This window comes from Phalacrocorax aristotelis, chromosome 7 (assembly GCF_949628215.1).
Source record: "Phalacrocorax aristotelis chromosome 7, bGulAri2.1, whole genome shotgun sequence".
Taxonomy (NCBI): domain Eukaryota; kingdom Metazoa; phylum Chordata; class Aves; order Suliformes; family Phalacrocoracidae; genus Phalacrocorax; species Phalacrocorax aristotelis.
The window spans coordinates 24,385,414-24,408,525 of record NC_134282.1 but is presented as its reverse complement, the minus strand read 5'-3'; the positions used below and the strand labels follow the sequence as shown (position 1 = coordinate 24,408,525).

Below are 23,112 nucleotides of genomic sequence, written 5' to 3'. Positions count from 1 at the left end.
CAGAGACAACAATACTGCAAAACCATGAACTAAGATTCTCTGAATAATGTAAGTCATCATCAGGACAAAAGAAAAAAAGGATGTTTTTAAAACAACAGAACCATATTTGTTCCTTTGAAATATTGAAGATTACAATTGTTGACTAATAAGCCTCTAACTTGAATAACAAAGTCAACGAAAAAATCTGCAACTAAGTTTTGCTAATATTAACTGCAGCAGCTTCCTTTTAAACACAAATACATACATGTATTTGTTTTGTTTTAGAAAGCCTGGAACAGAAGATATAAACTTTAATATTAATTTAAAACACACTATGATCCTACTCCCCACCCCCTCCACCCCTCCCCCCCAAAAAATTGAAACTATTCTCTTACCCTCCTAATTGCTGTTTTTCCAGACATTTTACATTTATTTTGAGTTTTTCAGAAGAGAATACTACTCGTCTCCTCGTTTGGCCAAAGTAATATGCAAGATATCTGTTTTCATTTGAAAGAGGAAGTGTAGTTTAAGGACATTTATTTAAGCTCTCAGTAATGGTATACAAATCTAAATAAATGACTTTTTTTTTTGTTACAAGATTATTCACTAGTACTTCATTTTAGGTAGTAATAAAAAACCCTCTCTGGATAGAGTAAAATATACGGCTATTCCACTTTTGCATGTACTCTAATCCAGACTAAATAGACATTCTGATACGCTGTTATATTGAGCAGTAGTATACAGATAGTAAATCACACTTCAGTAGCTCTAAGTTTTTTCAGGACTAAGTCACTTCTATCTTAAAATTACATAACTGGAACATGCAATACGAGAATATTTACTCTTAGATGAAACTCTACTATTATTTCACAATGGCACATATTCTGGTGGCCAATGATTAACTAGCTCAGACAGTTCATCTCTGATTTTATCTCTCTGGTAGACAGAGCTCACACTTTCACTTGCCTTACCTAGCTAGATATTTTAATGAAGTTCTGTGCCTGTATATAGTCCACTCTACCACGCATGCTCCTAATGAGCCTTACTGGTTTGTGACACCTGTGATACCATCTGCAGTATCATGGCCTGTGCTCAACAATGCAGGGCTAGCCACGACTCATTTTGTTCAATAGTGACTGAAAACGTTAAAGGGCTCAGAAGAATGAATATAGAACATGGCACTGAGAAATACCTATACGGACAGCACATGAGACAAACCTCCTGTTACTGTATAGGTAAGGAGCTTTTTATAAATGTGTTCGTCTATTCTCACCCAGGAAATGCTCTTACCGCTACTTCAAGTATTGGAGAAATAAGAGCACCTGTCTCGTTAAATAACTGAACCCACTTTCAAGAAGCCACTTCTCATGGGACATCTGTACTATTAGTTTGCAGAAGGCACTGAGGTTATAAAGTTCTATATAGGATTCAATGAGTAAAGGTACTCCAGCAAGCTACTCGGCTAGCAATGGGATGGCTTTTTACCTTCCCTGTGAAAGTTAAAGGTAACCTTGGAGATCATCTACAGCCTTTTGTCCCCTTCAAATAAATGCTTTATGTGCAATAAAACTACACAAGTTAACCCCATCATGATTAAAATGAAGCTTTTGGAAAAAGGACAGCCACGGCATCTCCTGAAGAGGAGGTCTGATGTAGGAATTTAAGGTGAGATTCAACATCCCTCATACTGTATTATGTGCCTAAAATAGGAGGTTTCTTCTGTTTTTCTGACCAAATGCTACTTAGAAAGAGCTTTAGATCAAGATAAAAAACATACTGCTATAACTGAAACATTATCTGCTAGTAAACTATGTTAACATGATTTCTTTAGATGTAGGGGAAAAAGCTGTCTCAAAACAACCAAACACACACCAAAACAAACAAAACAAAAAACCCACCAAAAACAACACACACCAAACCAAACACCAACCCCAAACTTTGGGATGCTATACTTGAAATCCCTTAAAGAAAACTACATAAATCATTGCTGACAGGTTCATAAGCATGAACTGCTCGAAGACATACTCTTAGGGTAGTCCTAAATTCTCTAAAGGTAATTAGCCCAATATTATAGTAATGCAGGTTTCAGGAAAATTGTGCTATTTATGGGAAGAGCAATGATTGTACGACAGCTTTCCTACTCTGAATCCTAGCATTCTGTATTTCAGTCTTTATGCTTGTGAAACCTATTCTCTTGAATTCTGAAGCCAAAGTGATACATGTGCCATGGTATTTTCAGCCTCAAGAGTTGTCTGCAACTACTTTTTTGTAATCACCTTTCCTTGGAAAATTATTTCCCCAAAGTCTTTTCTGTGATCTGTGGAAGTTTAAGAGTCAATGAAATTGTGCCATAGGTAGCATGCAGAGTCTTACAGTTTGAAGTTCTCAGCTGTTAAACCACTAATGAGTAATTTTTTCCACCTCCAAATACCATCTATTGTCTCATCTCCTCCCTTCTTTCCCTGACACTTAGGCTAGCTTCTTCCAGGTATCTGTAGCAAACTTCAATAGTGCTTCCTTAGGTGGCAGGGAATCATTCCCAATACATATATAAGCTGTCCAATGGCTTTTGAGGAGTTTCCTGTGCCTCCTTGAATAAGAGCTGAGTAATTCAATGACAGTCAAGATTTCAGGGTTTTAAAAATTATTTTAAGGAATGAATTAAAATTAAGAGAGTCACCAACAGAAAAGAAATAGGTACTGGCCTATATGAGATACCATGTGAGTTTTCTTCCTCTTGACACCTGGCAGAAACTTGTGTCAGGAAACCCTTAAGTTGTATTACTTCTGTCTCAAACTAGCAACATGCCTGTGCTTCTGCAGCTTTGCCCACAGAAAGTATCTACACAGTAGCTACATAACCACATTACAGTGACTACAATTTGGAGCCCAAGGACAATGGTGACAGAAGCAAAGAAAAGAGTATCCCAGTAGCAGAGAAGATACAAGTTTGACCTTTTTAAAAGTCTATTTTGAGAAGAGCTGGTTCAGCTCCTTGAGGTAGAACGGTGTTCTTAGGCAGGACTGGAAGATTAATGTCACTGAAAGTCAGTCTTGCACAAAACGTCTTCTGTTTCAAAATCTCCAAAACTTCAGTACCAGACGCACGTACCAGTGTAAGGAATACAGGAAGAATAAGAAAGAATGAACAAGAAAAATACTATGATAGACTTCCAAGAGCTTCTGGGGAAAGATGGAAGAGAAGAGTTTCTAAAACAAGAGTTTTTCTGATAAATAAAAAGCCCAAGATACCCAAAGTAGCAATGTTAATATAAGGCGTAAGTCTGGAAACATTTTCTACAAAGAGAATGGAATAACTGTGAAAAAAGAACAGACTGGCAATTACCCTACACCATGCTCTGTGCCTGTAATTTTAGCTAAGAACTGCTGCATCTGGCTGGACTTCACGCTCAGACAGAGGAAGACCTTAAGTGGAACATCTGCATGCATACGCAAGCACCATGCAAATACTTCAGGAGCACAGAGGGTCAGTCATCCCAGACAGACTAACACTGGAGCTAATCTCAGTCAAAATGCCATAGTAAACTGTACCTATTCCTCCCACTTACATGCTTGAATAAATTTCCAATCAATAAGCAAACAAGAATGAAAAGGTAAAAGCTAGCATGCTTTCCCAGTCTGAGGCGCTCTCCTGTTACCTCAGTTTGAGGAAGGTAATTGCATCTCGTACCAAGTTCAGTAAGCAAATGCAGACAGTCACATGGAAACAGAGGAAGAGCTCTTTTAGGGCTGATCTTGAGAGAAATACACTAAGCCAATTTTTCCTTTATTTTCCGCTACATCTTTCAAAACTTTTAGGGGAAGTTGTCTATTTTGACTCTGTAAATAAAAACTTCTTTTTAATCTTAAATTGGCACCAGTTAAGCTTGATTTTAAGGCAACTGGCTCACAAAAACGTTGAACACTTCTAGGCAGAGAAAAGCCTCCCAAAGTCCCTCTGGCAAAGACTAGATCTTGATGCAGCGTATTGAAAAGGCAACATACTTCCACTGAACACTAAGGACAAATGCAGGCATTAATATGCCAGGTTAGATGCGCTAAAAACGTCTTCCGGTTATTCATTAGCTACAGAAGCCCCTTTACCCTGCAGTAAGACAAAGGAAACAGCCTGAACTTTAGTGTTCCCAGAAAAACACGCCAAAATTTGTGTGGACAAACACTTGAAGAGATAATGCTTTTATGCTTCTGAAAAACTCTCGTAAGTGCTGCAGGACACCAAGGAGGCAAATTTCTTTTGAAACTATGGCATTTAAATTCAAAAATCTTGTTTCAACAAAGATCTGGTTACATTCAGAGAACAGATTTTTTCCAGATTTCTTTTCACACAAGAAGTATTGTGTCTAGTACTGGCATTTAAATAATAATAACAAAAAAACTCAGAATGAAAATTATCTAATCCGAGAACTGAGCAAGAGGAGAACATCTGAAGATCTGAATCTAAATTTGCAACTAACATGAACTTATCAATATTCACAAATGAAGCAAGGGGCACACCACAGTTTTTTACTATATTTTAGACATGTGAACATCTGGGGACTCTTAAATGTACTAGCACCAATAGGAGACACTCCTAATAGTCAAGATTCAAGTTTACTGAAGATCTTATCAGCAAGAAGAGTTTCTACATCTTCTGGATGATTGCTTTGCAAAACGGTAAAAGTGACCTCATTTGTATGACAAATAGCTAGCAAGGATTTAATCTTGCCACGCAATTTTAGAGAAAATTGAAAATTAACATCTACAATGAATGCATTCTCCCTGTGCAATTAAAAAATAATTAATTGGTTGGTAGTAGCAAAACGTTGGGAAAAAATGTTGAAAAACAAATGATAATCCAAGAAGTGACTTGTCTAACTTCATGGATTAATACTTCATCAGCAATAACACCGAGAGCTTACTCTTTTTGTGGCAAGAGACAGAAAAATTAACGGAATACCTTCACTAGGACACTTTCTAGGAAGGAAAAAAAAAGACAGAAATATGGCCATATTCTTGGCCTTCACTATAAGAAAAACTAACAAAAGATGCTTACCAATTTCCTGCAAGACTTTTTGAATAAACAAATGACTTGTTTTTAAAATAGATTCCTCATCTCACTGCAAGTCATCATAAACAAGTTTTGCTCTTTTTCTTAAAAAGAAATTAGGTGTAAGTCAGAATTTTCTACTTAGGTCAATAAAATTATCAACATCATCTAGAATATCAAAAGTGCTTCCATAAAAATCTGAACTTCACAGCGTTAGTTTTACAATTTGTTGTTAAGGATTCACCTTTCAGTTCAACAGAATCCTGAACACATGGCTGTTACTTAAAAATAAAAGTTAGTAATATCTTTATAAAGGTTATCCTAATTAACCACTGCTTACAGCTGCCACTTTACAGAGGAACTGACCAAGACATTGCCTTGGTCCAGAGCCATCCAAGTGCCACCCTGAATTTATAGCAGCACCTGTACAAGAAGGGGTCAGCACAAGCACCAGGCCAGGGCCCTTACACCTATATCAAGGATGCTTCCAAGCAGAAGATTCCAAATCTCAACTTAAGAATAAGTATGGTTTTAGACTAAAAATGTCTTAGCTTCCAATCAGGTAACTCCCAGTTTATACCCCAAAAATAGTTCTGAATGAGCATACATATGACTGAAATCAGGTCTAAGATAGAACAAACACAGAACAATATATTTTCTGCACAGACTCTAGGGGGGTGAGGCGAAAGCATCTTTCTACTAACATGAATCATAACAATTATGCATGTTTCTTACCTGTTTTTGCTATGAAAAGTTGGTAAAAGTGTTTATCAAGCTCCCTCCCAATTAGCACCAAAAGGATCAAGTGCCTAGGTCCAGTGTCTCCCACATGCATTTAATTCTTGTCTCATCCTCTTCTACTGGAAATCTTTGACCATTACAGAGTCCGGACACCTCTACAACTATAAAATATAAAAGAAATACCTGGGCCCCCCAACAGTGTCCTCTTCAAAGAGATACCAGAGAGATGCTCATAGTTAGGCCATGCCTATGCAGACAAATGTTAGTTAAACATGAAACAGTCATTCAGCAGCGGAATCAGATACAAATTTGCATTTTAAACACTTCTGGTCTACAGTAAGGTCTTATAGAGCTTTAAAATAACAATCTTCCACAATAGATAAAATAACCTTTCCAATTCACTATCAGTATGGTATCGTACCATGTACATGCATAGTGTGACAGCCCATGCAGACTATGTACACATTCACCAAGAATGAAGGGCCAACCTCTCCAGCAGATAATAGAGCAAAATGCCTGATGTAGTCAAGAGGCGCTCCAAGTGCTTAAGAAATTTGGTTAGAATACCATTTTAACATCTGACCTGAACTCATCTACATCGCTGTAGGCTTGGTATGAGCATTAAGGAGTTTACTAGGCAGTTATAAAATTGCAATTCACAGAATCACAGAATTGCTGAGGTCAAAAGAGACCTCTGGAGGTCATCTGTTTCAAACCCCATGTTCAGGCAGAGTCACCTAGAACAGGCTGCCCAGGACCACCACCAGATGACTTCTGAATCTCTCCAAGGGCAGAGATTCCACAGCCTCTCTCGGCAATCTGTTCCAGTACTCACCCTCACAGTTAAGAGGGGACAAAAAAAAAAAAAAGGTTCAGAAGTCTGTACTAACAAAGTCCATCCACACTATTATTCTTCCTAAGAAAAACAGTTTCCCAACAAAGACACCGGGAATTTATGCAGAAAAAAGAAAATCTGAAAACTCTCCTATTAAATCTAGGAAACAAAGTCTATTGCCACATGCCACTACCACCTAACAAAGAAACAGTAAAATAAAAATCAGAAGTTCAGAAGATCAACATTTTTGTGGCAAACAATTACATCACTTTAAGTGTTTCATTTGAATATGCAGAAGGAACATTTGTAACAAGAATTTGGAACAGTGTTCAGATCCCAAGCTAACCATTTTGGAAGACAGCCCATGTTAACATGCCTTAATTTAAAATGATGCACGTCTACCAACTGTTAAAAGTACATTTGTGTTGGCCAGACTTAAGGAAGGATTTATTCAGAACGTTTCATTCTGCATAATGTCCCAAAGCTGATATGAGTTCTACAAGTCTTAGATTATGATACAAATCTGTGTACATTGGTTCTTTAATGTTTTGCCTCCATCTTTATCATAAACTGATAAAACAGAATTTAAATTATAAGCTCTGTATCCCTGACCATGAGAAGTGTTGGAAATTGCCTTATCTGGAGCTACTTGTAGATTTTGCTATTTTTAGCTTGGACACTGAAAATGTGGAATGTCTTTCAGCACTATTTAAATCTTGGTTTAAAGAACATTAACTCATCTCCCTGTGATCTATATTACCTTAATGGAGTTAAGTTTCTACCTTAACTAATTAATATCTACGTGAAATTAACCACGAGGTCTTGCCTATTTATGAAGTGACATAACACTTCTCTAATTTTATGTCCTCCATCGTGACATTTTCATAGATTAAAAAAAATTTAAGAAGTTTAACAAAGTCTAGGTTTGAAGATGATATTCACAGGAGCAGCATATACCATTTTATCTGGGTATAATATTGCCTTCATCTACTTAATGCGTTTAGGAAGACATTAAGAAAAAAGAGTCCTTGTAAACTACTTAAAATTCTCATGGTAAGTCTTTCTGCAATCTAACTAAAAGCTAAGACAAATTTAAGCCAAAAAGATTTTTATTTGAATCTAAATACAAGTCATTCAAACCAGGCATTTTATCAGTTTGAGCAGAATTCAAAGCAGTCAAATCTAATCTCTAGTCTTCTATTATTTATTGGAGGGAATGTACAGGTAACTGAATATGCCCAAATCTAAAGAACTAAGAGAGTTCATCCATGTATGGCATGTCAGGAAAGTCTTTTCCAGAGAAGGAAGTCTAATTTGATCAATATAGAAAGAATATAGAACTTGTGACAACATTTCCTTCAATGCTGAGATATATCTATTCTAAGCACAGAAGACTTCAACTATTAGAAAAGAATGAACAGCTGCTTTAGGGAACACACCTGTATTATAGGATCCCAAGTAAGTTAACTTTCTGTAGAGAACTGAAGTCACACCTGCAGCACTGAAAAGAGAATGTTGCAGCTTTAAGAACCTATTCAGATCACATTTTGTAGCCATAGAAAAAACAGTATTTTTTCCAATCTTTTTGACTAATCAGACACTATAGTATTAATCCTCAAAATCTGTTACAGTTTCATCTGTATTGGAATATTACAGTACTATCCAGCACTGTTATCCTTCCCTTTCCTGTCTTGGGCCAATATTGTCCCATCATCAGATCACACGTAACAAAACCACTTGGATAAATTGTCTGCATCACAGATGACACGCCTGTACCATTCTCCTTTAAACTCTTAGCTGTTTCCTTTTTTTTGATGCAATAACCATCAACTTTTATTCTCTTTCAAAATGTTTCCATAATACTGTCTATTCTGCTTCCTTAATCCATCACACATCCCACCCGAGTTGTAATAAGCTTTTTTTTTTTGTCATCAGCTTCTCACATATCAAACAAACACACATAAGTCAGTATCTCTGATGCCGTGCGTTCAACTTCTCAAACAGAGATTAGAACAGTATCAGCCTGTTGAAAAGTAGAGCACAACTGACCAAAAAATGCTGTTGGAAGCTATGACCTGCTTTCTAAATCAAAGCTTAGAAGCATAACACTTTCTCCTCCTGAGCTACCATCCCGATTATCTGAGTAACATTAGCTGCTTCATTTTATGGACTCCAGAATTTTCCCCATCATTAAAATTTCTTAAAACACCTGCAAGAGCAATCAAAAGACTAAGTTATTAATTAAATTCTGCACAGCAAGCAATACAGATGTAGCACTGGTACTGGACACTACATTAAATTTCATTAAGTTTCCTGAAGACTTAGAGAAGCCACACCATTTCCATGGTCTTCATTATTAGCACAACAGGTCTTTAAAAATTTAATGCCCTGAATATTTTATTTTTCAGCATTCTGACATTACAGCTCAAATGAAGCATCCAAACCAGCAACAACAACAAAATATCACTTCAGACTCACTGAGAAAGAATTAATATTATACTGTCCCCAAGGAAATGATTTATAAGACACTCACCTTAATGAATGTACTAATCACGATCTTTCCAAATCTGAAAGTGTCATCAATATATTCCTATTAAGAAAAAAACCACACTAAGTTTTATAAGATGAGAAATTATTTACGAAACATAAATCAAGTCCATTTAATAATGCAATACAAGTCCAATAGTGTAAAATACGCATTCCACAGATGAAGAAAGCTATGAAGACTACAAATACAAAATGAGAGGTAATGCAAGAAATTTACTGATAAAAATATTTACTCTTATTGTAACCTAAATTCTAAATTGGTTCCTTGAGCAATGCACAGAATAACTCTTCACTGAGTTCTATTCCGCTTACAAACATAAGAAAACCCCCAAAATTCCATCTCCATGGTCTTCATATATTGCTAGAACATTGTTTAGATAATACAGATATCAACACAGTGTGCTTCAAAAATCAGCCATTCACTCATCTGAGACCATCCAAGCTAAGGAATGAGTATTATCTAGTATAAAATTTGGGATCGCATATTAGAATTCAATTTATGCTTCCTCTTCCAGAGATTACAGTCTTAGAACATTTCACCACCGAAATACAAATTCCAATTTAGCCTTAGCAGATGAAAAACTCTCCAGAGAGCTAATTCAGCTTAGTCAAAGTATTGACATCATGACCAAGACTAGTTCCATATTCCAAAACACAAGTATGCATTCTTAAAGCAAAAGCTATTCCCAGCTTACTAGAACTTATGCTTCTTTTACTTATATCTGTTTAAAAGAAACAAAAGAAAAAAAAAAAAACACAGAAAGAAGCTTCCTTAGCTATACCCCAGAGTGCCAAACAGGAAAAAGATAAATGCCCTCAATCCTCAAGTGATGGTTCCTAAATGGACCTAAGCTTATGTCACCAGTCACTTCTATTCCTGAAGCACCCACAGTACTGCTATTATTTAATTTCCTTCCAGTTTTAGATAGGTGGTGCTGTTTTTAAAGTTGCCTATTCTCCCCATAGAGTAAAAAGTTTGCCTGAGATAACAGGACAAAGTCAATTCAGTGTTACTATGACTAGCACGGTACCTGCGCATTGTTGAACTTATCAAGTTCACCTTGTGGAGGGTCAATCTATGCTGTGCTGACCAACCTGGGCCAGCTCCCAACTCATCATTTGCTTTGCTGTAACTATAAGAAGCCAAGTACCAAAGTAATCTCCCCTTCTCCCCCACCAAAATGCAGACAGAGCTGCTACTCCATCATTTAGCAGGAATTGTTCTCTTTTCTACGAGACTAGAAACAAGGCTTATTTTATCATTTCAGGTAATTATTCCTTGTTCTGCTAAGCCCACCACCTGAGCTCAAGTCTCCACAGTGGATCCAGACCGATCATCCCCAAGAGCCAACAGAAAATGTCTCTCTTCAGTTCATTCCTTCACCTTGAATAATAAGCCATGGCCCAGAGCTAAGTTTAAATGCCAACAGGTTGGGCATTTTCCATTAAGAAAAAGTGAGCACAGACATACACCACTGACAGGTAAGATTGTTGCAGCCTGTGCCAAGACATCTTGTGAAGAAGCTAAACAGAGTCCCCTTTACCTGCCCCATACTAATTTCTAGACATCCTTCCTTCCAGTCTTACAATAGGTACTTTCTTAAAGGTGAACTAAAATTCTCTGTATTAAGTGTGAATTTAAAAAGACATTTGATTTTCTTTGAAAACAGAAAATGCCATTCTCTTCCTGAGTGGAGCTGGAAAAATTAAGCAGAAGAACAGTAGTCAGAACTCTAATATCTGCATATGTCAACTCTTGTCCTTTTTGAACAAAGTAACAAAAATGATACATTTGAGGAAGTGCTGTCACAGAAAGGAGGGGAAAGTTATCACATCCCACATTGCAGTCATATATGTCACCTTTATTATAGGCAAAAAAAATATCTAAAGTATCTACAACACCACATTTCAACTTTAATATTTGTTGACATCTCCATTAAACAGTATATATGAATGCCTACTGCTCCCCTCCCTTAAAAAAAAGGGGGCAGAACTTCACCATGGGGCATTGTATTTCCAGGCTAATGGTGCTCTTTAGACATCACTGCAGTACATATCCAGTTAAAGATTTCAGCCAGAATTAAAGTCCCATTCTGGAAGACTTAATGCCAAATAAATTCTGTCTATTACTAATATGGCCCCCACCACATCAGTAATACACTCCACAAAGCATGGCAATCTAACAAACACAAGGTACTTGTCCTGTGTTGGCTACACTAGTACCAAGAAATAAGAGCCCAAGTCACAGAGGAACCCATGGTGGAGATGTAACCGATATCAAAGATGTGCTTTATATACTGAATACCTTTGCACAATTAAAGAAACTAAGTAGCAGAAACATAAAATTACATGTAATAAAGTCAAGCACAAAAACCATACTAAGACAAAAAAGCTGCAAGGAATAAGGAGCAAAGGAAGTAAAACCAACAAAAAAGAGAAGTAGAGGACAGCCTCACCACTTCATCTTGTCTCCCTAAGCTTCAATTATGAAAAATCGCAGGTGTTATTTAACTGTGAAGTGCCTCTGTTTTAGGACAGGATGTCTGAAAGGCAGTATAGCTTTTGTGCTGGTTTTGACTGGGATAGAGTTAAATTTCTTCATGGTAGCTAGTATGGGGCTATGTTTTGGATTTCTGGAAACAGCTTTGATAATGCAGGGATGTTTTTGTTACAGCTGAGCAGTGCTTACACAGAGTCAAGGCCTTTTCTGCCTCACACACACCCCCCACACCCCACCCCCCCCAGTGAGGGGGCTGGGGGTGCATAAGGAGTTGGAAGGGGACAACTGGGACAGCTACCCCAACTGACCACAGGGATATCCCATACCGTATGGCATCATGCTCAGCATATAGAGCTGGGGAAAGAAGGAGGAGGGGGGAGGGACATTTGGAGTGATGGTATTTCTCTTCCCAAGTAACTGTTACACATGATGGAGCCCTGCTTTCCTGGAGATGGCTGAGCACCTGCCTGCCGACATGAAGTTAAGGAATTCCTTGTTTTGCGTTACCTATTAAACTGTCTTTACCTCAACCCATGAGTTTTCTCACTGTTACCCTTCTGATTCTCTCCTCCATTCCACCAGGAGGTAGTGAGCGAGCGGCTGTGTGGTGCTTAGTTGCAGGCTAGGGTTAAACCACAACACTTTGGTTCTACTTTTAAAAGGCCAGTTCTGTTTCTAAAAGGAAATCTCTAGCTATCCTACCTATAAGAAAAATCAAGCATTAAGAATTACCACAGGACACTCAAAACCAGCCAGAAGCAAAACCCCAAAGTCTTTCCCAAACATTTTGATACAAATGAGCTCTTTCCCACTATCACATCTTTTCAGGATGAACATCGGTACTGCTTGCACTGAACTTCTGCAACCTGCGCACAGAGTCTGCAGAATAACCTCATACTCTTGCCCCAAGAAATGTGCTCTCTGTGTATTTTAGTCCACTTGTCATGTAAACAGCACGTTGATTCTTTACCCCTTCAGCACCCCCAATAAGGTTTTGCTTTCTGTTGGGAGAAAATGAAGGAAAAAGGGAAATCATACTTCATGATTATATATCTCAAGGAAGGTAAATTTAGCCTCACTTCTTACGCCCTAACAAGCAAAGTTGTCTAAATCAGACTACCAAAAAAAAAGAAAGGAAAAAAAAAAAAAAAAAATCAGAGAAACCAGAAGGCTCCTCTAGGACTACCACACACTGCTTCAGCAGCAGCTGAAGACATCTGTACAAAAACTCTGCTTGACCTTACAATAGCTTTCACACACAAAAAATTCTCATAACCTCACTTGCATATGTCAATAAGCAGGAAAAATATGCTCTTCAGAAACACTGCCTGTGCAACTTGCGTGAAACTTAGTACATTGCTGCTGTCCCTCAGAAACTCTTCAAGAGGGAGAGAGGACCAAGTAAGAGGACTTTGTACTGGATTGGTAGAAGGCCAGTGCAGGCATTCAGACATAAAGACACTATCTACACTTAAAAGATAACCTTGGAACTACAAAACAGAAGCACAGAAGCCTGATTTGCCCATGTTCCAGCATTGCTGGCAGGCAGAGTACAAGCAGGCTGCACAAGCATGCCTGGTGATCTAGCTAAGCCACTTACTAGAGCACCAGATCACCGCATGTATCCTCAGGCATGTGGATTCCCATGTGTTCAGGTGCTTTCCTACTACACACAGTTGCTGGTTCACTATCAGCGCGAGCAGAACGTGCTCTAAAAGAGTAGTTTCAGAGCCTCTCCACAGCCTTTGCAGACGTACGCAAGCCACCTGAACCTCCTTCATTTTGGTCTCCTCTGCCATACTGTATTTCACAAAAGTGGCCTGGGGCCACAAGAAATCCCAGCAACAGATCACAAAACCATTAGCCCATGAAGTGTTTTTTTGACTGCTGATTTCTCTTTTCCCATGCCCTTTAAACATGCTTTACAGAAGGAAGTATCTCACCTGTAACTAAACAGAAACAACTCCAAAAAAACCCTCTCTGTGTCAGAAGGTGGAATTGTTATTTACTTACCAACAGCTAGGTTTGCCTTACTACCAACCACATATGTTGCGCTAACAGCCTGGTCCCCACCACAGCAATGGTTAAGGTTAAGCCAGCGCTTAAAGCGGAAGAGGGGACAGACACAGTACTCAAAAGATCAGCACCATTACTTTCAAGATCACAATTTTCTGCATCCAGCCTCATCCTTACCCAAAAATGCAAGCCGAAGCCCTTCAGAGTAATAAAACTATATCACAAAGAATAATACAGGTATTAATTGACCCATTTGCTGTTCAGTGCTTGACAAGCTAGGTTAACACAGTAAATATTCAAGCAGTTTAAAACTTGCAGAACAGCGACATAGCTGGATGTGGGAAGTATGAATGCAGCAAGACAACCCAGTTAAAAACCTCTGTAAACCACCATCCTGAGAGGAATTCAAGGCCATGCAACCAAACCTGGACACAAATTCCTTTTCAGAAACAACTGATTATCTAGTAATTATGATGTGGTAACGTTATGAGTGTAATACAGTGTCTACAGGACATTCATGCCAAGTATTGCACAACACCTTGCTAAGAACACGATGTTCCCTTTTAACACAGGCCAACCATAGCAACACTATAAAAACACTACAGTTGATCTAGACGAGCAATAATTTACTTGTTCTACTGGCTAGTAGTAATCTACTTGCTTTTACACCGCACCAAATATACCTCAACCCATGGTAACTTGCTCATGTGCTTATACTTTAATGTGCTAAAAAAAGCTTTTCTGCAGTAAAGTACAATTTAATATTGTAAAGATGTTAGAGAAATAAGGGTGTGGCAAGAACCCAGGAAAAAGAGAATTTGTTTATCAGTCTGTATCTAAACCAAATACTTCCTGGTCATAATAAAGTCTGAGGTAGAAGAAAAATCCAGAACTCTACCTCCAATCAGTTTCCCCATTTCACTCTACTCTCATACTATAGCTAAACTCCATCCGAATCTCAGTTTACTCTCAAAAATGTGATTCTTCAGAGGGGAAATTTATTTTTATAAAAATGTATAATCCAGGGACAGGCTCAAGTAAGTTTATTTGATAAGCTGAGTTGTTACATATTTTATTCTTATGACTGGGGGGAAAAAGGTGGAAGAGTAAGGTATTATACTAAGAGCTGCCACAATACGCTGTCTCTTTAACACCTGTCTGTGGAAATACAGAAGAAATGCGAGTAAGCTGTAAAAATGAAGATTACTTAGATTTTCACAGACAGCATTCATGTGTTAAAACAAATAGTAGAACTTCTTGTAGGCTTCCTATGACACATAAACAAAAAAGTCCAGCAAAACCATCTAGTCTTTGCATCATAAATGAAACCAGAAAACCTGCTGAATCTGAAGAAAGTACACAAAAGCCAAAATCCTGCTTTCCATGCCTTTACCTTCTGGACTATATCAGGCCAAACTACGCTTTACTTCTTCACAGCGCAGGACAGGCCACGCTTTTTCTCTGCACACTGTTGGATGCTTACGCCAACTACCCGACTAAAGCATTCTCCCTTTTTCCTTGAAACAAACACCCAAAATGGCTGAAAACCCACCAAAACTGAAGAATATTACTTTTTTCTTCTACTCCAGGACAAAGGCCCTCTCTCTTTTCCATTGTATCTTACTGGCAAGGTAAGCAACCTTCACAGTCCGGAAGAAGAATGGTACACCTCAGAACAGTGCCCTAATCACAAGGCTAACAGCAAGCCTTGGATGAAGCCAGGATACGGTCCAGTTCTCCACTGAAACTTCTTCACTTTGCAAAAATAATGCAAGTTTCAGTGAGAAATGTAAAAAAGAAAGATCAGAAGAGTATGCAAACACACACAAGCATAAGCAACAAGGAACTCAATGTTACAGCATGACAATGCGGGCACTCTCCCTCACATGAATCAAATTCTGGGCCCTACTCTCAAATTCTCTATTCGAAAGCCACTGCATAAAGTGCATAAACAGCACTGTGCCAAGGCTAAGATGATCAAGGACACATACAGACACTGGGGCACCCTAGAAAGTAAGAAAAGTTTGAGTTTCATCAAGGTCAATGCCCTCAAACTATCTAATATAGAATAAGATCCACTTACAGAATAGGGCCATACCATCATGGCCTTAGGTGTCAACTTGACATCCTTAAGTTTTAGCAACAACCCTATATTATCAAAACTAGCCTTTTGCATTCAAGTAGATATTCCTCACTACCATCATTATGATTGAGCTTTTACCTTGAGAACAAGCAAAAGCCAGCTCCAAAAGATAGCTGCAGTTTTGACAAATGTTAACTAACATTAACTGTCATCTGTAAACAAACCCTGTGGTTAAAACGACACTGGCAACTTGAAACAATTTCTCACTATACTATATCAGTTTTTAACTCTACTTTTGACTAGAACAGACAATCACACCACTAGTATCATCACAGAATTTCCACCTTGCCCCGTACTTGTAAATACATTAGTGGTAGCTATTCAATCTCAGATGCACACGACAGTAAACCTCAGAGTCTTACATTTGGAAAAGAAAGACATCTTGCAGCCTACAAACACAAACCCACGTTTCTTCAAAACCCTTCATACGCACTGTCTCAGCCAAGTTACTGTTTCACTGGAATACAATTTTGAAGCGCTTCAGTTTCCAAGTACCAGAGACATCATACTAACCTCTTTGGGGGCTTTTTAATCTCCTGTGGTACACGGGGCAATGCTATACCCTATCGTAACCTATCACAGTCTTATGAAGTGTCAGCTTGACTGTTACTGTACTGCTCATCTATTTCCATGAAACTGTACTTACATAAACTGTTTTGTAATCAGGCACGTAATAGCATGCAACTAATGTCAACACCAGCACAGACACACGGTCTCAAGGAACAAAGCGTCCTTGCAACTGCAGGCAACACAAAAAACGAAATCCACAGCACCTGCTGTGTACTCTACCTGTAGCTTATGCATCTCGGTAGTGCCGAGATTCTGCTGCTTACTGCCACGCAATTCCTCACATGAAAAAAGCCCGCAGCCAGCAGCGTACAGCACCGTCCCCTCAGGGGGCAGGCGGCAAGGTGCGGGGCGGCGGACCACGCTCACCGGACCGGGACAAGCGTGTTGCCCACAGGCGCTCCCCGCCTTTGTTTTCGCTCCCTCCAAACCCTGGAGCTGACCTTCGACAGATGCGGCCACAGCCCCCGCCCGGCAACCGCGGCCGCCAGGGACGCCAGAGCGGGCCCCGCGGCAGCGCTGGGGGACTGGCCCCACGGCCGCCGGGCCGCGCGGGGCGGGGAACGCACGGCCGCCCCGCCGCGCTCCTCCTCCGCACCGGCCGGCCCGCCGCCCCGCGCCGAGCCCTACCCGGTTGGGGGGCACGGTTGCCCCGCTCCCGCCCCACGCTGGGGGCCGCTGCCGCCCCTCGGCCTAGCCCCACGCGGAGCGCGCAAAGAAGGGCGGCGCAAACACCCCCCCCGAGCCCCCAGCCCCGCCCGGCCTGTCTATGACCCCCACCCCCACTATGGGATAGGTCACACTCACCCCGGAGACCCCCACCCTGCGAAGCGGGTCACAGCCGGCACCCCCTTCCCCCGCGACGGCCTAAGGTAGGTCGGGAGGGGGGCGTGCCACAGCCGCCCCCCACGGTTTGAGAGCATCCCACCCACCCCATGCCTGGGGGAACCCCGCGCTGGACCACAACCCCCAGCCCCGTCCCCCCGGCGGCCCCGTCCCATCTCCCCGGCAACGGGAGAGCCCCGGCGCGCGGGGGTTACGTAACCTGGGCCCAGCGGGCGGTGGAGGAAAGGGAGCCCCTCGGCTCCCCCCCCCGGACCCCGCCCGCCTCTCCCCTCAGCCTCCCCCGCCCGCCACCACAGCGCCTACAGGGCCCCCAGCCCCGGCAGGCCACATGAAGGGCGCCCGGCGGCTCCCAACTCACCCCGCACACCACGTCCTCCCAGCCCGGTGCAGCCCGGCACCGACTTCATACAGGCTGAAACGTGACTGAGCCCGGAGAACCCGCCCTCCCCGCACGGCCATTGGCCGCGGGCGCGTGACGCCAGAGGGGGACGGGGGCGGGGGCGGGGCGGGTGCCTCCCTCATTGGCGGTGCCGGACGCCGCTCATTTTACATAAGCCTCACGTGTGGCACCATGTTTCCATCGGCAGCCACAATCGCCTCCGAGCCTACACCGCCACCCCACCCCTCCCCTCCCCCGCCGCGCCGGGGACGCGTCCCCGCGCCGCCACCGCAGCACTCACTGCCAGCCGCCGCGTTGCCCGTGTGCCGCGCCGCCCCGCCGCGCTCCGCTCCGCTCTCCTCCCCTCCGCCTGCGCTGCCCCTCCACCGCCGGACCCAAGGGCCGATGAGGGCAGAGGTTACATCACGCCTGAGGGAAGCGGCTCCGCCCCGCCCCCTCGGAGCCGCCTGTGACGTCAGCGCCCGCCGGGTCGGCGCGCGGGGGACCGTTGGCGGGCGGCCGCGCGCTCGCGAGCTGGGGCGGGGTGGGGCGCGCTCTCGGCCCCGCTGAGGGGAGTAAGCGACAGGGCGGGGCTCCTGGCCCCGGCCCTGGTACGCCGCGGGCGGCCCCTGCAAGGCGACGGGCCCCGTGGCAGCGGCGGCGGAGGGGCGGGCGGGCCGTTGGGGGAAAGCGCTCTCGACCCGTCCCGCCCTGTCCTGCCGGCGGGGAAGGGCCGCACTGGAAGAGGCTCCTGAACGCCGCCGCCGCCAGCGGCCCGCAGGACCGCGCGCTGAGAGGAGAGGGAAGCCAGCCCAGCCGGGAGAGCCCGGCACTCCCGCTGGGAGGAGGTGGGCCCGCTGCTCGCGGTGCGGGAGCAGCAGCGGGAACCCTCGGCGGCTGACCTGCCTGGGACCAGCCCATGGCCTGCCGGGGGCCCTGCTCGGTTACATAAGGGGGAAGCGCCCGTATCCCGCTTCCTGGTGTTGCCGCCCTTGCTGGGTGCACACCCTAAGGTTTCGAAACTGACCCCGTGTAGTGTTCAGGAGTTGCCGGGTCACAAACCAAAGTGCAGGACAGGCGACCATAGAGCTTCACCTTTCTCCGGCACCATCCAGTTAGCATCAGTTTGAGTAACTACAAAAACGGTTAAGAATTTCTGAGGCATTAAAGGTACGTACTGTTCTCTTGTGGAAAACTAGTTCCTGATACGCCAATTACCATGTGGTTAGTTTCCATCCAAATGTAAAAGAAACAATTTTTAATATTTATTAAAAAAAAAAAATCTTTTCCCCTTCTGGTCAGGCAAAACATTCAGAGTATTGACGTTTCTTATCTTACAGGAAAAAAAAATAAAAACTAATTTCTTGTGACATTGGTCACACGGGTTTTTGTGCAGGCCCCTGCGCCATTCTCAGTTGTGGTGAGGGAGAACCTGAGATTTGAGTTGCTCCATTTCAGTAGTGAGATTACTCACCGGTACATAGAACATTGAGTGGCATTCTTCTAGTCTCCACATCTTCCAGAGCAATCAGTAGCTGAGAAACTGATAAATTACCCATACTCTGAACTTCCTTTATCTTCATAGTCATACTTGGCTGTGGAAAGAAGGAACAGAGGACATGCCAAAGCTCTGTCAGCCTTGGTGTGAATACAGCAGTGTGGTGTAACCGCATTTTTACACTCACTGCATACGTGCAATTGCTCTGTAGGTTGTAATGCAGCAGAGAGCCATCAGGGCTTCCACTGTTTATCTGCAAAATGAGGTTAATGCTACTTTCCTCCCTCACTGGTGTTAGGGATAAGTCCATTAGGTACATAGATATTTAAGCTATAACTGTTACAGAAACAGCCTGTGAGTAAAGTACTCCGGAGTATTTAACTGCCGGAGAGGAGAGGGGGTGGGCAGCGGAAGCATTAGGACCAGATTCTGCAACTGGATTTGTTGCGATGCACAAGTCAGCTTATCAGGATCCCATTCTTAGTTTGCACTCCTCTGAGGAGTCTAATTTAAAGACTAATCCTAATTAGATATTCTCTGTGTACTTTTGTCAACTTACTGTTGCTGTTAGGACTTCATGTCCAGAATTTCATTGTCTTTTTCTGTTTTAAGTTCTCTGCTTTAGGGTTGATTGGGTTGGGGGTGTGTGGAATGACATTCTCGGTTTCCATGGAATGTTGTTTTTCATGTCGTGCCAAAAATACCTGTCTCTGGCTGTGTGCAAAGTGCTATACCTTTTACCACAGATTCAAAGTAAGGCACTTCAACAAAGGCAAAATTTTTGAAGTGTGTGTCATGTGCCCCCCCCCACCCAGTCAGACTGCAAGCATGAAGAGGTGGAGGCAAACTGTGGCACTGCACTAGAGTTGAATGAGTTTCCAGAACAAACAGAATAGTAGACACATTCATCACTGTAGCGGAGCATGCCAGTTCTAGCAGGCGAACAGTAATCACCACCACCAGAAAAAGCCAGTACCTTTTCCATACTAGTAACTGCCAGAGGCAGTTTTATTTTAAAGGCATACTAAGCAGTTATTTTGGTCAAGCCTACCGGAATAATTTTTAACTTCTATTCTTGTTACTTTTTAGTGTTTGTAGCTTTCTATTTAATTTGCCAAAAACCAGGGTGAACAGTGTTACCCAAAATGGGATTGTGCATCTTGAACCAGCTCAGTCCAAATTTTTCTGCTGTGCCCATTTTCTGAAAGTTGCAATCATGTATATAGGTACAAGTTATTCCAGGCAGCACCAGTATGAAATAAGGCAGGCACATGGCTTCTGGAGGAGTATTACTACTGATGCAATGGCTCGTCTGCTAAGAAATAAAGCAAAAGAAAACGGTTGCAAAATGCTACAGGACAAAATGGGTTGTTATTAAAGTCACTTTACCTAGTAAGTAGCTGTAGCATAAGGGTTTTAATAGCAGCATGAGTAAGGTATATTTGTGTGTGCATACCCAAAAAGTTTTAAAGGACACAAAGATTGTAACAAAAACATTAAAATGGTTGTGGGTTTTTTTTCCCAGCTTTGTTTATTTCTTTGTATTAATTTGTAACTCTTGGAGCATGGTGAGAACAAATCATTCATACATTAGGCAAGCCCTTTATATACATCTGTTTCACCATATAACACACCACATCTGACACTAACATTCACCCAAAGTGGCTTATGGTTGGTAAGGTAGGGCGCTGCCCTGCTTTAAATTCTACCTGGCTCCCCCATTTGGTTTTGCAAGGCAAGTATCGGTCTGTATGAAACACCATGGAAGACAGCAGGCCTTCTTAAGTAGGGTCCATCCATAAGCAGGCAGGTTTGGGCCTTGCCATTTTCTTTTAACTGCACAGCTAGAATTGCTCAAACTGCACTGCTAATGGGTAGTTTCCACATGCTACTGAATCTCTCCTTTGCCTAGCTTTTCTTCCAGCATAGTATCTTTCTGAAATCACAAAAGATGAACTGGTAGAACTAGGCCTTTTCTTTTTTACTTTTTTCTTTTTTCTTGTTTTTACTGCAAGTTTGTTACATGGAAAAAAACTAGCTTAGAAAAGCTTTTTATTTATGAAACTCCCGCTGCTTTTCTCACTTTCCAATATTATCAGAACTTTACACACACACACACAAAATGCTGAATCTTTTCCCAGCATACTTTAAAGAATAGAATTTTTGCTTAACAGAAGTATTTCAATCACTTCTGATAAGCAGCAACATATTGACAGTATCAACATTTTTTGGGGGGGGGAAACCCAATTCTTTCAATGTGAAGCAAAAAAAAAAGAATTTGAGACTGCCTGAAAAATTACCCGAGGATTGCTTGCTTGGGTTTGCTTACTGTTAGAGAAATAGGGCTCATCTTTTCCAAGCAACCATGTTACCCTTTCCCCTTGTCCACTTGCAGAAGTTCCTTGTTGTAAGTTATAACACAGCACTGATGGAACTGTACAGTGTTTTTTTTTTTAAAAAAAAAAAAAAATCAATATTTTGCAGCTGGAGCCCACATCTATGTCTTCTTTTCCTAAGTCTAATTACTCATCATTTACAGTGACGCTGACAGTCATTGATTCTTGCAAAGATCCGGAAAGGCTTTTTTTGCTAATGAGCAAAAGGCGTCACTGTTACTGTTTGTACAGACAAGGGATGAGGGAAGGAAAAAAACCACTTTCCTCATTACCAGTGAATATACGGACAGGTTTTTCTAAAAGCATTACTAAGTGTAGGAACAAACTACAACAAGCAGACAGATAACAATATCCATACAGTCTTAAAAACACTATGATTAAAATGTAAAGGAACATAACAAACATGATAAAGAACCAAAGCAGCAAGCTCCTGATAAGTGCTGCAGCTCATAAGTCCTTTGCAGGGGTGTATGGCTGTCCCCAGCCAGAAAACCTTTCCTGGATTTCTGGGTAATGTAGTATTTAATTCTGTCCCCATTCTTAGTGTTTTCTAGTTATTTTTATTAAATTCAGTTTCTGTTGGCAACTTCAGTGTAATTTTTAGTTCCAAATATCTTGAAAAGTGACACATAAAAGAGCCCTTAATTGTTCTGTTTTAAAATGAGTACAGGAATACAAATGGAAGGGGTGTATCTCATCACTGTAACTAGATGCGCTGATCCCCAAGTCTGTTAACATGATTTCAGAAGCAAAATACGGCTCTGAGCTCTCCGGGTTTGGAATCCTACTGTTAAGTGGGTATTAGCAACTCATTGTCTGCAGTCAGCCTCACAGAAGGCTGAAGAGAGCCTGAAATTGAATCCACAGTGCTGAAAAAGGGTTTTAAACTTCCTGTATAACTCAGAGAGTGCTACTTTATGATTTTGCAGTCTACCTGAGGTGATCAAGGACCTTATGCATCCATCAAAAGGAACAGTTCTACCACCACTGAGTTTAAAAGTAGAGATTATGTAACTGTGCTGTCAGGCAGATTAGGAAACTGATTTGACTGAAAGCATCCCATGAAAGAAGTTTTTGGTCAGATTGCATCACTGCTGCTGGAGCACAAAAGCCAAAACAAAACAGGATGGAAGAACACATTTTGGGTTGGAGCAGAGGGTCCAAGACCTGTTGTACATGCAATTCCAGAGTTAGGCGCTCAAAATAAAATTTGCATGTCATTATGCTAGCATAAGAGAGCTAGTAAGAGATGCCAACCAGAAAAGTGCATTCCCATTCCTGCCTACTGGGTTGGATTGATACACCCTCTTCTGCCCTGAAAGAAAGTGACTACATCAGGTTGGGCTTCACCATTCAAAACCATCCAGACCTACATGCCAAAGACAGCTTTTACAAGGTTTCTGACCTGACCTAACGTTTCACTTTCATCAAGGGGAAGCAGTGCTGCTCTCCACCCCATCCCTGGCACCACTCATGGTTATGTGGACTTGACTGTTCCTTTTGCACACTCTGCTGCTTACTTGGCCCCTCAGTGAGCTGGTTCAATTTGTTAATCTGCCAGAAAGCTTTCTGAGTTAGTTTCCTGCCTGTTAAGTAGCTGAACCTGATCCATTGTTGA

At 41.8% G+C, this 23,112-nt stretch overlaps 1 protein-coding gene across 24 annotated transcripts in view; it reads right to left on the bottom strand.

The window, feature by feature from the left end:
• The window catches only part of PER2 (period circadian regulator 2), a 52,998-nt gene extending 34,947 nt beyond the window's left edge, over positions 1–18,051 (bottom strand). For 4 of the 24 annotated variants that reach the window (XM_075099283.1, XM_075099290.1, XM_075099299.1 and 1 more), the window contains exons 1-5: positions 17,580–17,661; positions 9,136–9,192; positions 8,042–8,103; positions 5,762–5,922; positions 375–476 (exon numbers count right to left, since the gene is read on the bottom strand). Coding sequence is in view for 7 of the 24 variants with exons in the window: in XM_075099288.1 (XP_074955389.1) it covers positions 5,762–5,861 (100 nt within the window). In the remaining 17 variants the exon portion in view is untranslated. Of the gene's footprint in view, positions 1–374; positions 477–5,761; positions 7,442–8,041; positions 8,104–9,135; positions 9,193–17,579; positions 17,662–17,901 lie in introns of those variants that run through there. The other 20 variants (XM_075099284.1, XM_075099291.1, XM_075099287.1 and 17 more) reach the window with 12 other exon arrangements.
• Positions 18,052–23,112: the final 5,061 nt, after the last annotated feature.